The following is a 17,400-nucleotide window of genomic DNA, read 5'->3' on the forward strand; positions in this document are numbered from 1 at the left end:
GATGAAGCATTCATCACATATAATGTGCTCAAAGATCCTCAGAAATTTAAATTCCAATGATAATTTCTGCTTTTACAGTTTCTGGCTGTGATGAATGGTGTAATTTTGGTGAAAATATGCCTTCCGCTTTTTGGAAGGCATGTTTTCTTTAAGCAGGCTGTCAGCCGTCGGTCAAAGTTGGGCTGTTGGTGAGCGTGTGCCACCCTTTTCAGTATGGTGTGTCTGGCACCATTGGCCCTCTGCAGTGCTAATCAATGTTTTTTTTTTCTGCCAACACAGCATGTTGAATCAGTGTCGGTGACAGTGGAGCCTGTCAGTGAATGAAATCACTCTGGCAGTTCAGCTCAGCGCACGAGAAGAGAAACGGAAGTGAGGAATGTAAACAAAGAGCTTAAGTCAAGAGGAAGTGAGGTCGAAACAAACTTCTTATATGAGGTAAGACTGTTTTTTTTAGTCACGAACTCTTTAGCAGAAACGTTTCCTGATGGTTTGTGTTATTGTATATGTATATTATAAATATTCTCTGTTCTTTCAACATTGGATTGTGTTGTTAATGTGCGAACTGGCTAACTAGTGTCTTGTGGTTTCCCTTTTTGCATCACGATTACAGGCGACCGCCATCTTCTGCTATGGAGGGGTATGTCCTGTCACGCAGGCGCAGAACATACGTGCTTGTTGGCCATCGCTTTACTGTGTTCACATGCAACTTTTTGGCCAGGACACATTGGCGTGAGGCAACACAGCAGGGGGCTCTCTTTAGAACTAGTTCTCTGATGTTGGTTTGGTGCGTCTGGGCCTTTAAACATCAGCGGTGAAATAAATATAAAATACAGCCATTTAAATTTGTATGCCCCTCCCCTAGACCATAATAAAAATAGAAGTTCCTCCCCAGTGTTTAAAAAAATATTTTACATGCCTCCCCCTTTTTTCACCACCTCCTCCCTCCTCATTAATAACACACAGCCCCTTAGCGACAACATCTAGAGCTGCAACTAATAATGATCAGCTATGTATTATCTCTAGTTATGTTCACAGTTTATCCATTAATTGTCTTTTGATTGAAAAGTCAAAAATATTGAAAAATGCATATCATTTCTCTGTTTTCCAAAGAGACTGTGCAGAATACAAAGATATTTTGTTAACAGTTGCATAAAATAAAGAAAAGCAAAAAAGTCCTCACCTTAGAGAGGCTGGAACCAGACCAAGTGTCTTTCCTTAAAATATAACAGAAACAGTTAAATCACTGTCCAAATTTTCAACTTGATAAATCAACTTGTTTCAGTGCTGACTGTGTCCTTTTGTTGCAGATCATAGATGTGTAAACAAAATAAACTAAAATGAAGATTCATGACTGCTTAACATTGTTAATATTTTAAATGAGATACGTTGCAATGTGAGGGCTTGCTGGATTTCAAGAAAAGTCAGTCTATCTTTTAGAGAATGGTGCAATTAACTAACACATAAAGACAAGCGACACTAAAAGATTTGTTCAAAATATGTTTATTCAAAACAATTTCTAATTTAGAATTCTACAGGTTAAAATTATAGTGGTTGGTTTAAATGCAACATAATTCATGTGAGTGACACACACATCTTCCATGTTTTTCCTAGTTAATGCAATAAACAGAACAATTATCATTTTTTATTTCATAATTTCTAAAAGTCAAACAGTAAAAAAAAAAGGGGGGGGAAGTAGAGGACAATTGGGACTTGATAAGGATTCATTTAAATATGTTGTGCTGTTCTTCTGTAACACCAAAACAAAAACCAAACATGTGCTTGTCACAGATACATTTTCTGCATGTATACGTTGTTGATAAGGAGTGAAGGAACAGGAAACAGGTGGATCACTGCCAGCAGCACACTTCTGTTTTCTGCCGTTTAACCGACACCTGCTGATGTCTTTACAGCGACGTATCAATGTTTTGTTCACTTTTATTGTGACAGAGTTTAAAAACTTTTCCTGTCTGCATGTGAGCAATGAATTACAAAGTGAGACTGCTCACTGGTTTACACTGACGACACTGATTAAAGTAGTAGGGTTTGACAATATGACAACATACACCTTGAGGTGATATAAATTTGGCTACCATCAGAGAGACCGTCTGTAATGTAGCAGCTCTAACATTAATATGTCTGGATCTTTGAAGGAGTTTTAAAAATCAAAGAGCGAGACTGCTCTGTGGCTACATGATATGTTTTTTTGTTTTGTTTTTAAATCAATGTAACATAGTACCTTAATTTGTCACATATCTTTAGTTTGTTGGATTATTCAACGGATATTTCTGTCTGTCTCTGTCTCTAACATATCACCGTATAAAGCACCATTAAAAGATATTAAAGTTTATTCAAGTTTAAAGGAAAATGGTTTAAAAATATCCTGTCAAAACCAAAATTAGAGGTCCAGTGTGTAGAATTTAGGGGGCTATGTCGGCAAGATGCTTAGAATTACTGGTTTATATCTATGTGAGGAATGGGTCCTCTTCTATAAAGTTTGCCAGTTGCAGCACAGTGTTTCTACAGTAGCCCCAGAACAGGCAAACCAAACACTGGCTCTAGATCAGGCCATTTGCGTTTTTGCATTGGCCACCGTAGTAAGTAGCCCCCCTGGTTTTAATCACCTGGTCCGTTTGATTTGGAGAGGAGGAGACCTTTGTGGATAATTTGGCTTCCGGTAAAAGCCTCCTGAGCAATGAGCACTGCAGGAATTCTAACCGGGAGTTCATGCTTGGCACACGGGAGAAGTTTCAGCTGGTTACAATCTGAAAACCTCACTGAAAGATGCTACTAAATCTCGTGAATCCTACACACTGCTCCTTTAAGGACATACATGTCTATTAAACAAAAGTATGGCCCTGATTTATATGCAACTGTTTGTTTATTTCAAAGCTAGAGGTCTGTAATTGCACAGTTTAAAACTGGTTTTCCTTCTCTGTCTGTTGAGACTGGCATATTAAAAAATATTTTATGGAAACAGTCTTAAAAGCCTGGAAAAGAAGGCAATCTGTAGTATTTAGAGGTGACTTTGATTTCTCCCGTGTCACACAGTAGATGTTTTGTCAATGATTTTAAAACTTTGTTGACATAAAGGTCTAAATATGTGACTGTGGTATCTTGTAAGCTCATGTGGGCTGAGCCTAAGTATGTAAATGACACAATAATTAGAACTTAAGTCATTCATTACATCCATAACACTACCTAAAATGGCATAAGCTGGTGAGAGAGAAAATAGTATCTATGTTGGCCACTTGCATACAGTAGTATCAGAGACCTCAGTTAATCTGCACTGATCTGAACAGAGCAGTTGGTGAACACTAGTGTGCAGGACGGCAGCAGGACGGCCAGCGAGCGACGCAAACTTGGAATTGGATCGTTCGTGTCTATCTCCTTGTTCTCATCATTGCTGTTATCTCCCCCTGCAGCTTCTTCATTGTCCTGCTCTTCTCCACCACCGTCACCCTCCCCCTCCTGTGCTGGTGGACACTGCCGAGGCTGGAAGATCACCTCCAAAAACTCCATGCGGCGGAGCCCACGGAGCATCCTGCAGCTCCGCACTATCTGCATCTCGCTGAGCGTGCAGGCCCACAGGCACAGTGACTTCAGGTCCTTCAGACGGCTGGCACAAAGCAAGCCTGGTCCCACCTCCTTACCCCCGAGACTCAGTTCCTCCAGTCCGAGCCATCCTGTCCCCAGCCCGAGAGAGGCCATCTGTAACTGGTAGCCCTGCCGCCCAGTGATGCCTAATTCCAGAAACTTGAGCCTTGAAAGCCCCTCCACACCACAGGCACCATCCTTGGCAGAACAGTTCCTGAGCCCACTAGCCGAAACACGAAAGGTGTCTCGCAGCTCTAATCGACTGAGCTTCTCCCATGATGCCAGACTCTGCAGGTGGTCGTCCGTGAAAGAGGGCACATTGTGAAGGACTAACCTCTCAATACCAATCCCTGATGGAGAGCCATGCCCTTTTCCTTTCCGATCCTTTCCTTGCTGTTGAGCACCATCACTGGACGTGGCTTCTGCAGGTGAAGTAGGAGTCTGTTTGAAAAAAAGTGGAGGCAGCTCGCAGCCACGCAGCTCCAGCACCTGCAAAGACGGAGGCAGGAGCTGGCAGCTGGGCAGGCATCTCAGGTCTGCGTGCAGGAGATAGAGCTTACTCAGGCGAGGGCACTTTGTGGACAAAGCTTTGAGCCAAGACTCAGACAGAAAGGTGCCACCTCGGGCAGACAGCAGCAAACCACGCAACCTAAGGCACCTTAATCCACAACCCAGGTACTGACGCAGCAGGAGCCACAGGATGCGGGAGGTCACCTAACACACAGTGAACAGTCCATGTATGTGTTGAGGGTGGGGGATCGGAGGCAAGAGAGAGACAGGTTCTGTCAATAATTGTACAGACATATATTTAAATGAAACAGCATTCAGTCTGACTTATGGGGCTCATGGCAGAACAAGTTTAATTGTGGAGCACCTTTCATACACAAAGGCCATTCAAAGTGCTTTACAGGAAATACAACGTGAAATATTAAAATCAAAAATACATATTTATCCACATATTTATTAATTATTATACCTTTAAAATGTAGCACGATGTCATTTTGCCAAGTAGGACACACTCCTGGATCAACATCCCACATGCTGTGTGCTTCTCTCCAAATTTCTTTGTGCTTCTTCAGAGCTAAGCTACTTCTCTAAATTATTGCTAATGCAATTAAACAAAATCCTCAGTAACAGGGAACAAAAACCTTGTTAGTGAGTTAGCTTGCTAACTAGGTTGGCTATGCTAATAAGTAAATTTGCTGATAAAGTAGGATATTAGCAAGTTAGCTAAGATTGCAGTGCTCGTGTTGATCCAGGACCATCATCATCATCATCATCTTTATCCTGAATAATTTGTCTGATCCAGGGACATAATTGCCATGTTGATCCTGAACAGAATTGCTGATGTTGATCCAGGACCATCGCTGCCATGTTGGTGTTCACATAAACAAATTATCCAGAATTAGCGTGGTGATGATGATGATGATGATGGTCCCAGATAAACCTAACCAAATCTATCCAGGTTCATCATGGAAAAAAGGAGGGAACATTTGTTAATTGTGGGAATTTTTCAGCTGAAAAGTGCTCTTGTCCTATCTCTTTGTCACTGAACAATATTCTAGCCTATTGGCAAGTTTACTCATTAGCATAGCCAACCTAGTTAGCAAGCTAACACACTCACTAACCCTACAGTAGCTTACATACTTTTTTTCCCGATGTTACTGAGGTCTTTGTTCAGTTGCACTGACTTAAATTTGGAAAACTTGCTTAGCTCTGAAGAAGCACAAAGGAATTTTGAGAGATGCACTGTAGCCACACACTGATGATGTCAGAGGGCTGTGATTGGTTGATTGCAATGTTGGTCCAGAACATGATGTGGAATGTTGATCTAGGAGCATGTCCTGCTTGGCAAAAAAAAATCACGTCAAGCCCAAAATGTAAATGTATCAGTCTAGATGTTTTGGTGTGAGTTATCGTGTGTTGGAGATATTGACCGTAGAGATGTCTGCCTGCTCTGGAATATACTGGAACTTGATGGCACTTGTCTTGAGGTGCTCATAATGATAAATCAAACCAAAAAAAATGTCTATTTCCACTTTAACTTTTAATCCATGAAGCCAGTGTAGAGCCTATAGTAATGGAGTAAAGTGTTCAGTACTCTTTTATTGTCCATACTATGATTATTTTTGCTTAAATGGCTCCAGAAATCCCTTAAAGTTTCGAGTGTACGGATGGTCAACTCCAGATTGATTCTCCATGTGCACGTTTGCTGATTTTATCTCAAAAGCTGGGAAAAAGGGCAAGATTGATTATTTTAGCAGCAGCATTCTGAATGAACGAATGCACAAAGGGTTTTCTTAAAGACCTGATAAATGATGGCATGGACACATTCCTGAATATTAATCCTCTCACTCTTGTGTTTTCTTTATAGGCTGGTATCATGCACACTTTGTCTTTGGTTTGATGTGACTGTCAAAGTTTAACCCTGTGTTCATCACACCAAGTTTTCTGGCTTGGTTTTGGTTTTCAAAGACAGAGCAGAGTGCTGACTCTCAGTTATGGCTGTTGGAACAAATGGTTTCATGTATAAGCAATAATACATATTGTATGGTCATTTTATGAGATTGTATAGATGCTTTTATTGTGGACATGTGGTGTGGCCTTGTTCCCCATGTAAAGAAAACATTACACTGCATGACAAGCTAAAATAAAAGAAACATGTTAAAGCCACATCGCCAGTAACATCCTTACCCCCTTCCATGCAGTCAGGTCGACAGTTCTCCACAGTCTTTGGTCTTTAACAAGGCGTCTCCATCTCTTACACACTCTGAAAATCACCGCACAACACAACACATAACTTCCTCATGTGACATGAGTCACAACAAAGACACAGCTGCCTCTGACTTCTGTTTCACAGGACGATGAACTGGTAAAAACACTGTCGGTAAAGTTACATTATCCTTACCTTCCGGCTCTCACGAGCTCCCGTACGCTCAGATAAGACAACATGTCAATTAAGATGTTTTCGGGTAAGTAGTCCAGATTACAGGCTTTAAATTCATCCATTTTCTGAACAAAACTAGTTGAACCTCGGACACGGACTGATTTCCTGGCGCACACAGGTTGCGCCTGCATCAGCGACCCCCCGGAAACAGCTGCCCACTAACTGTAGGACCCACCGAGCGCCTCAGTTTACAGATTAAATCAAATATACTTCTTTATGTTCAACACTGCGAGTCTCTGTTAACAGCAGTCTCACTTCCTGTAGACACCTGTCTAATTAATGACGGTAACTCTGCGGTGCAGCTTATTAAAAACAGTCTGATGAAGCGATACTGCCCCCTAACGGTCATTAGGTGAACAGCCCGCCATCAATGAAGGTGATGATCTGGTATTATTCACTTGAAGAGAATTAAACGTTTTCGTGTCCTATTTTTTTTTTTAAATTATTATTATTATTTTATTTTATTTTTTTTGGCATTGCAAACAAATGTTGGCATTGCAAAAGACAAACAAACAGACAAAACTGAAAAATAAAACTCAGGTATTCAAATTATTTTATTTTATTGTGATAATTTATTATTACTATTATTATTATTAATTATTATTAATAGTAATCATTTTGTTCTTGTCTTTTTTTACGATTACGGTCTTTTTTTCAGTCTTTTTTTTTCTGTTTTAACTTTGTCTCACTGTTTTTGTGTTGGAGAAAACTGACACTGACAAAAGAATGACATGTAGATAAAAATCTGAATATTGTCATTAAAAACACATCAAAGGGCCAAAAATGAAAATATGAAAATAAAATATGATGAAAATGAAATAAAAATATTTTTAATGCCTGTGTTCTGTTTTTCAGCTGCATATATTTTCCCCAGAGATTAACGTGGAGAAAGCGTATCAGAAATGTGTAGGCTAAGTGTCTAGTGTAAGTGTAAACAAAAGTGTTAAATGTTATCAGATATCTTACAGGAGTGGAATGGATCACTGAAATAGACTAACCTTGATCTGATTACTAGTATATTAGTATAGACTAGAGGAGTGAGGTAAATAGATCAGCAGCAATGTCTGTGCTCTCAGGGCTGGAAGTAATACAAGCTAAACAAAGTCCTAGTCTGTACTGATTCAGTCTCTGAACAGTATAATGCCAGGTGCATCAAGTAATCATCAGGAGTAAGGGTAGTTGTAAACTGTTGCAGGAGGAGACAATCACTATTCGGTTAAGAATAGGACACAGTAGTCTAAACAACACACTTCATATTTTAGGAAGGCATCCAACTGTTTTATTGTGATCACCAGGTACCCCAAACCAGAGGTATGGACTTGAGTCATATGACATCGACAAAAGTCAGCCTAGTCACAACTTTGATGACTTTAGACTTGACCTGAGAAATTCCAAAAAGACTTCTGACTCGACTTGGACATTAACACCAAAAATTTGTGACTGCACTTGGACTTGAGCCTTTTAACTTGAAAATACTTGATACCTTCCCACAAGTCCAATGATTTAAAAAGTATGCCACCAATCAATTCATTTCCTTAATCAACTAACATGAATGCTATTCATTCCCAACAAGTCAACACTGAATCCCCCACATTCACTTTGTGAAAAAATGATACCAAAGATAATTTTGTTCATGTACACAAACTATGTAGTAGTCAACAGAAAACAAATTAGGCAAAGCATGCATATTGGAAAAAATGCAACAACTTTCAAAAACCTTGTTTTAATAAATAAGTTTACCTTTTGAAAAGCATGAATGATTTTTGGAAGTTTACTATATTATTACTCTGTTGTTAAATTTACATTATATTTGGTTAAAAAAAAAAAAAAAAGTGCTTTATGACTTGTTTAGGACTTTAAACTCAAAGTTTAGGACTTGGGACTTTTCAGTCTTGATATGTGACTCAGCTTGAGTGCAAAGACTTGTGACTTGCAAAACAATGACTTGTCCCACCTGCCAGAAACTGTTGTTGAGCATGTGCTTCTTAGCTGCAAGAAATATATATGAGTGGCTGAAGGCAGAGGATACTTGTTTCCTTATGTAAACAGGACTGACGAGCACAGACTGGACACTGTAGGAGTGAACTACCTCCAGGAGATGGCAGTACTGTCACATTAAGGATGCAAGCTGCCGTCAAAACCCAACGAAGAAGAAGAACAAGAAAGTGAACAGTCCACTGCGCCTGCGCGGTCTACCGGACAAGATGGCGACCAGTAATGGAGGAGGAATGGAAGTGGATGGGGCAGGCGAGTATTTCTCATTTATCTCTCAATATCTGCCTGATATTAACATGAATCTGAACGCAGAACGATGCATTTAACTCACATTTGTGTTGTGAGTGTCCGTAAGTGATGAATTAGCGGTGTTAAAGTCGGTAGGTAGCGAGCTTGCTGACATAAGCGGGTTAACGTACACGGCTCTGCTATAAAGCTGTCATCAAATTCACCACTTTGGGTGCTTGAGTCAATATTATATATATTATTATATATATTACTGCACTATTACTTGTGTTAGCATCAGGGACGTAAAGCTAAATCTGTCAGCTCAGGCAGGTTCGAGATAAACCACACTGACGAGCTATGACAACAAACCAATCTGTAACGTTAATAAGGGCTGGTCTTGGACGTCTGCTGTCTGTGTGATGAACCGATATATCGGCCTGTCTCTGTCGGTCAGCATTTAATATTTAGATACATGTCCTTATCATTATGTTGATATTATTTCAAGGATATATTTTTCCAATACTTTTCATTGAACAGTCAAATACAGCAACAGGATATCAATTAAGGGAAGCAGTGCTTTTTTATTCATTTAATAAGAAGTATAAGTAATATATGCTAAACGTAGGGCTCGTCGGTATGAAGGACATTAAATATCACAATATTTTTGACCAAATACCTCAATATTTGATTATTGGTGCTTTCACAAAATATAATTATATATTTTAATTTTGACCCTCCATTGAGCTACAGATATTTTTCTTGCGCCTCCCCTAGTGACTGGGGGAATATGCATAACCTTTCCTCCACCATGAATTAGTTATCTGATTTTTAAAACTTACCCTTTAATGATGGTTGGAAATTAGTTCCATCCACCAGCCAAATGCTGGTAAAAAAAAAATGATGAAAGTGACTGCTAGATTTGCTCTACTTGCCAGCCAAATAACCAATGATAATCTATTAAAAATTATGTCCCTGAAGGTAAAACTTTGTCAACATCTGTGTAATCTAATAAGGTAAAGTTTTCAGTCTGTTCTCACTTTAATCATTGTATTTGCAGCAAAATGTATCTAGTCGACTGAAAAAGCAATTGATAATATAATTCTAGTAAGCTACCTAAAGTTTAATTTGTATTTGTAATATTAATGATTTATGAAATAAAACAATCAAAATATGATATATATATGACAATATGATATTGCCACACAAAAAGTGCTTTACAAGCTCCCAGAACCCAAGGAGAGGTACTCAAATAGCTTGTTTTGTTCGACCAATGACCTCAGTAGCTGCTGTGGTATTAAAGCCCCTGTTGTTTGTGTCTGTGTGACTGTAGCCAGCCCCAGTGTCATGGCCTCAGGGGTCACCGGAAGCGTCTCTGTGGCCTTACACCCTCTGGTTATCCTCAACATATCCGACCACTGGATACGCATCCGCTCACAGGAGGGACGACCAATGCAGGGTATGTGTGACAATGTTATGCAAATGAGATGGCATGTAAGCAGTGATGTCATGTACAGTTTGTCTCATGTTCAGCTGAGTTGTTTTGTTACTGAGTGAAATGAAACAGGTTATTATTGTGTTGGTTCTCCTGCTCAGTGATTGGCGCCCTGATCGGGAAGCAGGAGGGGAGAAACATCGAGGTCATGAACTCCTTTGAGTTGCTGTCTCACACCATAGATGACCGAGTGCACATTGACAAGGAGTACTACTACACCAAGGAGGAGCAATGTAAGTGGGTTGTTTGTGTGAAGGACAAGAATGCAGCTCTGTTTGTGTTTCTGCTTTCATGACTGATTTTTGTGAAATGCAGTGCAGCCAGTTCCTCTCTGGCAGGGTCATTCTGGTTTAAGAACACAGAAGGGAAGTTACTCACCTCCTGCGCCCTGCTTGTATTTCAGGCCGTGACTTAATTAATGATACTGGCAAAACCAGCCTTTCTGAGATCAGTACCTAAAATACATTTTCACAGAATTGCTTCTCAGATTTTATTTGTGTGTGTGTGTAATAGGAAGAATAGAAATCTGTAAATCTGTAGTATTCCTTTTGTCTTCCAGTCAAGCAGGTCTTTAAAGAGATGGAGTTCTTGGGCTGGTATACCACAGGAGGCCCCCCTGACGCATCAGACATCCACATTCACAAGCAGGTAGGCAAAAGTTACAAGGTTTCTTCAGCAATTTTCAACTTGCTTTGTATCAAAAAAGTGTGGGTAGTAAATGAACAGTGGTAAACTTCCCTCCATCTGCCAAGATATCCCACCTCAGCCCCTGGCGAAACTCTGCCAGATGACATTTCGCTGGCTCTAGAGCTGTTGCTTGAACTACAGGCTGTACTTCTGCGTTTTTTTAATAGCCTGACACGAAGAGTATAGAAGCAGGTCAAGAGGCAGGCCCGCCCCTCTCTCCAAAATCCAATCAAACGATAAAACTAAGCAGTGCTGATTGATTATATATCAAGAATATGTTACTGCATGCCATGTTTAGCTGTAATAGCGAGAGTTTGTGAACAGGAAGTGGGCACCATACTATGTCCTGCACAGTGAAAACAGAGGCCAAAAAACAGTAAATCTAGGCAGGGTTGATCAAATATAAACCAAGAATATGTCACTGAGTTGGCCATTTCTCACCTCAAATGTCTTTGGAAACATGTTTTAGTTACTGTTTAACTGTAAGAGATTGAGATCATTTCTTGCCAGCCTGCCGCCTTTGTTTCAAATTGACATTTATCGGTCTGGTGTGGCGCAGTGTACTCTGGTAGTTGTAGGTTTTCTCCCTCTTGAGCAAAAGGGTCCTTTTTGTCTGTTTTATCTGGTTCTGTAGCACCAATTTCAAAAGTACTTGCAACTTTTTACTGCATAGACAGCCTAGTTTTATTAAAAGACCATCTTTGCAGCAGTGAACGTCTTTAAAGGTGCATTGTGTACGGTAAATCTGAATGAAAGCAGAACATGAACACCCATAACTTCTCTCAGACTAAATTAAGATGCAGTGAGACATAGATTATGTGTTTGTTTTTAAATTTCATCATCAAACAGTCGCCACTTTTCAGAGCAGTAGCCAAACCCCATGTATAGAGTGTAATGGAAGGGCTGGGGTGTATGGTTTGACCATGGTCTGGATGTAGGATGGGCCTGAGACTATTCATGGCACGATGGGCACGTAGCTGTGTCTTGAATTTGATTGAACCAGCCAGCCACTGAGAGCCACTGCAGGGTGTGGAGTTGATGTTTAACCAACATAGAAATTGTGTTTACTGAATTCCAACACAGTGTCAACTCAAAACATGCAGCACCATCATTGTATTCCAAGCAGATGATGTAGTTGTTGGCAGTGAAAGTAGAAAATCATCTTAAAGTCTGATAGTTACTTCAGATTATGTACAGTAGGTTTTCTTACAGTTATTTCCCTCTTCTCTGCCAGGTGTGTGAGATTATTGAGAGCCCTCTCTTCCTCAAGCTCAACCCAATGACCAAACACACCGATGTGAGTTTCTCTGCTCTTTCACTTCAAGAATAAAGACATCACAGTTATGAAGACACAGCTGCTTTAAACAATGTGTCCTTTTCTCCTTCAGCTTCCTGTTAGTGTTTATGAATCTGTGATTGACATCATCAATGGCGAGGTAATGCTCACATTTTATATATTTCACGTCATCTACATGTCTTTACCTGTAGCAGTGACCCATTGTACCATAGAGAAGTGTCAGAGTTTTATATGATGTGTTTTTCTGTTAAAAATCTAGGCTACCATGTTGTTTGCTGAGCTGACATACACGCTGGCCACAGAGGAAGCAGAGAGAATCGGCGTTGACCACGTAGCTCGAATGACAGCCACTGGCACAGGGGAGAACTCAACAGGTAAGAGAGGCCGTCTCTTACCTTTTGGTTTAATTCTCTGTTGCCAGATTTTGAAGGAACCCCAAAAATTAAATGGCTGTCCTGTGACCTGACTAATATACATGTTATTACGTCATTTTAAACAAATTCTGTCTGAATAGGTCTTTACTTCAATATTCTCTCTGTCTTCTCTGTTAGTTGCCGAACACCTTATAGCCCAGCACAGTGCGATAAAGATGCTCCACAGCCGGGTGAAGATCATTCTAGAGTACGTCAAAGCTGTGGAATCAGGTGAGAGGACAACAGGGCCCTTATAATGACGCTGTAAGAGCAAAGAATGTGAAAATAAGTCTGGAAAACAGCTGTTTTTGGATGAGATGCTTCCTTTTCCTCACTGTTACACCATCAAGAGAGGCCCCTGGTACACACCTCCATAATTACAAGCCCGTTTGATACTTTCTTGACAGCATTATCTTATCTCACTCTTTTGATTTACTGTGCTTTAACTTGTTTTTTTTCTGTTTCCTGTCTGTCGTCATGTACCGCAGGAGAGGTGCCATTTAACCACGAGATCCTTCGAGAAGCAAACGCCCTGTGCCACAGATTGCCGGTCCTCAGCACCATAAAATTCAAAACTGACTTCTATGATGTAAGCAAGCTCTGTGAACCTTCACATACAACATGTTTTTACATTGCTAACGTGTGGTGATTTCATTACAATGGTTAAGTTAAAGGATAAGGCACTACTGTATTTTCTTACCAAGAAATTACATGAAAAGGCTTAAACCAACAAATTGTTCGTCCATCTCTCAATATTTTTGACTTCCCTAGCTTGTCTGTGGCTCTCAGCTCCAAGCCAATTCATTCCTGCTGAAATCAGATCACAAATGTATACTTTTGTCTTTTAAAGACTCTGATTATTGTTGTTGTTTTTAATTTGCTATAAAGAATCATGAAAACAATTCATAATATAGTGTGTCACAAAAATAGCAAACATATAGTACAGTATGTTATATAGAGGCAATAAAAATGTCAGTACAGTAAACTATGAAAGGTTATATTATGCACATTACATTTCGTAGAAAAGTCACTGTGTCATTTCATTAAAAAGGTTATAGTATGTCATAAAAATCTCATTAAAAGTCATAGTAGAGTAAATTTTCACTAAAACGTCATAACATAAAAATGTCATGTCATCAAAAATGTCATTAAAAAGTCGTAGAACGATATGGCAAAAAAAATATTACAAACTAAGTTATAGTGTGTACAAAACATTTCATAGAAAAGTCATAGTATGCCTATAAATAATTTCATTGAAGTCATACAATACTATGTAATAAAAATGTTACTTTAAAAAAGACGTAGTAGAGTATGCCATTAAAAATTTCATAAAAAGGTCATAGTATAGTATGTCATCAAATAATCATGAAAAATTTCATACACGGGGCGCCGGTGGCTTAGTGGTAGAGCATGCGCCCCATGTACAAGGCTGTTGCTGCAGCGGCCCGGGTTCGACTCCAGCCTGTGGCCCTTTGCTGCATGTCACTCCCTCTCTCTCTCCCTCCTTCACGCGTGTCTGTCCTGTACATTAAAGGCTAAAAAGCCCCAAAAATATCTTTAAAAAAAAAAAAAAGAAAAATCTCATACTATGTCTGTAAAAAATCATGAAAAATGTCTTAGTATATAATATGTCATCCTAAATTTCATCAAAAAGTAATAGTATAGTGTGTCAATAAAAATGTGATTAAAGTGATAGTATAGTGTGTCACAAAAAGAGAGTGCTTTTTCAAATTCTGCATCTTTTCCCCTCTGTAGCAATGTAACGACGTGGGCCTCATGGCCTATTTAGGCACCATCACCAAGACCTGTAACAGTATGAACCAGTTCATCAACAAGTTCAACGTCCTGTACGACAGACAGGGCATCGGCCGGAGGATGAGAGGACTCTTCTTTTAAGCTGGCAGTTCGCTGAAGCAGAGAAACAAACAAGCACTGCAGTTTCTTTTTCTGTTTTGTTCTTTTTTTGGTTTGTATTTTTGGCTAGCAAAAACAAATTCTACAGTAGCTTTTAAACAAGTTTACCATCTTCAAACACAAGTGTATCTAAAAGCACTTAAGTACACCAATCAGTAAGAGATATGTACAAAATTGCTCAACTCTTTCTTGGGTATGCACAGAAATGAATCCACTGTACATGAACGTTATATTATTTTACCCCGTTTGTTTTATTGTTTCATGTTTCTGTATGTAATAAATGATCTGCTGATTTTTTCATGGGACTTTAACTCCTCTTCTTTTTCAACTTGAGAGATTCTAATATGGCAGACCTTCCAATTTTGCCGTTCTAAACTCATGAAAAAATGTCATAATATATAGAATGATGTTCGAAAATCGTGAGACATGTCATAGTATACTATATCGTCATAAAATCATGAAAAATGTCATAGTATAGTATGTCATTCCAAAATCATGAAAAATGTCATAGTATAGTATGTTGTTCAAAAATCATGACAAATGTCATAGTTTAGTATGTCATTGAAAAATCATGAAAAGTCATAGTATAGTATGTCATCATAAAATCATTAAAAATGTCGTCCAAAATCATGAAAAATGGCATAGTATAGTATGGCGTTCGAAAATCATGAAAAATGTCATAGTATAGTATGTGGTTCCAAAATTATGAAAAATGTCATAGTATAGTACGTCGTTCGAAAATCAAAAGAAATGTCATAGTATAGTATGTCGTTCCAAAGTTATGAAAAATGTCATAGTATAGTATGTCGTTCCAAAATTATGAAAAATGTCATAGTATAGTATGGTGTTCCAAAATCATGAAAAATGGCATAGTATAGTATGGCGTTTGAAAATCATCAAAAATGTCATAGTATAGTATGTCGTTTCAAAATCATGGAAAATGTCATAGTATAGTATGATGTTCTGAAATCATCAAAAATGTCATAGTTTAGTATGTCGTTTCAAAATCATGAAAAATGTCATAGTATAGTATGATGTTCTGAAATCATCAAAAATGTCCTAGTATAGTATGTCGTTCCAAAATCATCAAAAATGTCACAGTATAGTATGTCGTTCGAAAATCATCAAAAATGTCATAGTATAGTATGTCGTTCCAAAATTATGAAAAATGTCATAGTATAGTATGGTGTTCCGAAATCATGAAAAATGGCATAGTATAGTATGGCGTTCGAAAATCATCAAAAATGTCATAGTATAGTATGTGGTTCCAAAATTATTAAAAATGTCATAGTATAGTATATGGTTCCAAAATTATTAAAAATGTCATAGTATAGTATATGGTTCCAAAATTATGAAAAATGTCACAGTATAGTACGTCGTTCGAACATCATGAAAAATGTCATAGTATAGTATGTCGTTCCAAATTATGAAAAATGTCATAGTATAGTACGTCGTTCGAACATCATGAAAAATGTCATAGTATGTCATTACAAAATTATGAAAAATGTCATAGTATAGTATATCGTTCGAAAATCATCAAAAATGTCATACTTTAGTATATGGTTCCAAAATTATGAAAAATGTCATAGTATAGTATATGGTTCCAAAATTATGAAAAATGTCATAGTATAGTATGTCGTTCCAAAATCATGAAAAATGTCATAGTATAGTACGTCGTTCAAAAATCATCAAAAATATCATAATATAGTATGGTGTTCCGAAATCATGAAAAATGGCATAGTATAGTATGGCGTTAGAAAATCATCAAAAATATCATAGTATAGTATGTCGTTACAAAATTATGAAAAATGTCATAGTATAGTATATGGTTCCAAAATTATGAAAAATGTCATAGTATAGTATGTCGTTCCAAATTATGAAAAATGTCATAGTATAGTACGTCGTTCGAACATCATGAAAAATGTCATAGTATGGTGTTCCGAAATCATGAAAAATGGCATAGTATAGTATGGTGTTCGAAAATCATCAAAAATGTCATAGTATAGTATGTGGTTCCAAAATTATTAAAAATGTCATAGTATAGTATATGGTTCCAAAATTATGAAAAATGTCATAGTATAGTATGTCGTTCCAAATTATGAAAAATGTCATAGTATAGTGCGTCGTTCGAACATCATGAAAAATGTCATAGTATGTCGTTACAAAATTATGAAAAATGTCATAGTATAGTATGTCGTTCGAAAATCATCAAAAATGTCATACTTTAGTATATGGTTCCAAAATTATGAAAAATGTCATAGTATAGTATATGGTTCCAAAATTATGAAAAATGTCATAGTATAGTATCTCGTTCCAAAATTATGAGAAATGTCATAGTATAGTATGTGGTTCGAAAATCATCAAAAATATCATAGTATAGTATGTCGTTCCAAAATTATGAAAAATGTCATAGTATAGTATGTGGTTCGAAAATCATCAAAAATGTCATAGTATAGTATGTGGTTCCGAAATCATGAAAAATGGCATAGTATAGTATGGCGTTAGAAAATCATCAAAAATATCATAGTATAGTATGTGGTTCCAAAATTATTAAAAATGTCATAGTATATGGTTCCGAAATTATGAAGAATGTCATAGTATAGTACGTCGTTCGAAAATCATGAAAAATGTCATAGTATAGTATGTCGTTCCAAAATTATGAAAAATGTCATAGTATAGTATGTGGTTCGAAAATCATCAAAAATATCATAGTATAGTATGTCGTTCCAAAATTATGAAAAATGTCATAGTATAGTATGTGGTTCGAAAATCATCAAAAATATCATAGTATAGTATGTCGTTCCAAAATTATGAAAAATGTCATAGTATAGTA

At 37.8% G+C, this 17,400-nt stretch overlaps 2 protein-coding genes across 3 annotated transcripts in view; one reads left to right on the top strand and one right to left on the bottom strand.

The window, feature by feature from the left end:
• Positions 1-1,484: 1,484 nt before the first annotated feature.
• LOC126389060 (F-box/LRR-repeat protein 12-like) lies at positions 1,485-7,154 on the bottom strand. The gene is made up of 3 exons (XM_050042489.1): positions 6,503-7,154; positions 6,289-6,364; positions 1,485-4,308 (listed from the first exon to the last, which is right to left on the bottom strand). Exons 1-3 carry the CDS (start codon positions 6,670-6,672, stop codon positions 3,277-3,279), a joined length of 1,278 nt encoding a protein of 425 aa, XP_049898446.1. The 5' UTR covers positions 6,673-7,154; the 3' UTR covers positions 1,485-3,276.
• Positions 7,155-10,071: 2,917 nt separating this feature from the next.
• The window catches only part of cops6 (COP9 signalosome subunit 6), a 12,060-nt gene continuing 4,731 nt past the window's right edge, over positions 10,072-17,400 (top strand). Inside the window, exons 1-9 of one of the 2 annotated variants that reach the window (XM_050042960.1) lie at positions 10,072-10,220; positions 10,358-10,489; positions 10,816-10,904; positions 12,178-12,240; positions 12,332-12,379; positions 12,500-12,614; positions 12,792-12,884; positions 13,142-13,242; positions 14,409-14,872. In XM_050042960.1, the coding sequence (XP_049898917.1) occupies positions 10,109-10,220; positions 10,358-10,489; positions 10,816-10,904; positions 12,178-12,240; positions 12,332-12,379; positions 12,500-12,614; positions 12,792-12,884; positions 13,142-13,242; positions 14,409-14,549 (894 nt within the window). In that variant the 5' untranslated portion in view covers positions 10,072-10,108 and the 3' untranslated portion in view covers positions 14,550-14,872. Of the gene's footprint in view, positions 10,221-10,357; positions 10,490-10,815; positions 10,905-12,177; positions 12,241-12,331; positions 12,380-12,499; positions 12,615-12,791; positions 12,885-13,141; positions 13,243-14,408; positions 14,873-17,400 lie in introns of those variants that run through there. The other variant, XM_050042961.1, reaches the window with a different exon arrangement.

This window comes from Epinephelus moara, chromosome 4, assembly GCF_006386435.1.
Source record: "Epinephelus moara isolate mb chromosome 4, YSFRI_EMoa_1.0, whole genome shotgun sequence".
Lineage (NCBI taxonomy): Eukaryota > Metazoa > Chordata > Actinopteri > Perciformes > Serranidae > Epinephelus > Epinephelus moara.

What these genes read in the sequence shown, in the direction of transcription:
- LOC126389060 (XM_050042489.1), bottom strand. Translation starts at nt 6,672, where the DNA reads ATGCAGGCGCAACCTGTGTGCGCCAGGAAATCAGTCCGTGTCCGAGGT. An exon ending in GAGCTCGTGAGAGCCGGAAG is followed by an intron (nt 6,365 to 6,502) that starts GTAAGGATAATG and finishes GGTGATTTTCAG; the next exon opens with AGTGTGTAAGAGATGGAGAC. An exon ending in ACCTGACTGCATGGAAGGGG is followed by an intron (nt 4,309 to 6,288) that starts GTAAGGATGTTA and finishes ACTGTGTGTTAG; the next exon opens with GTGACCTCCCGCATCCTGTG.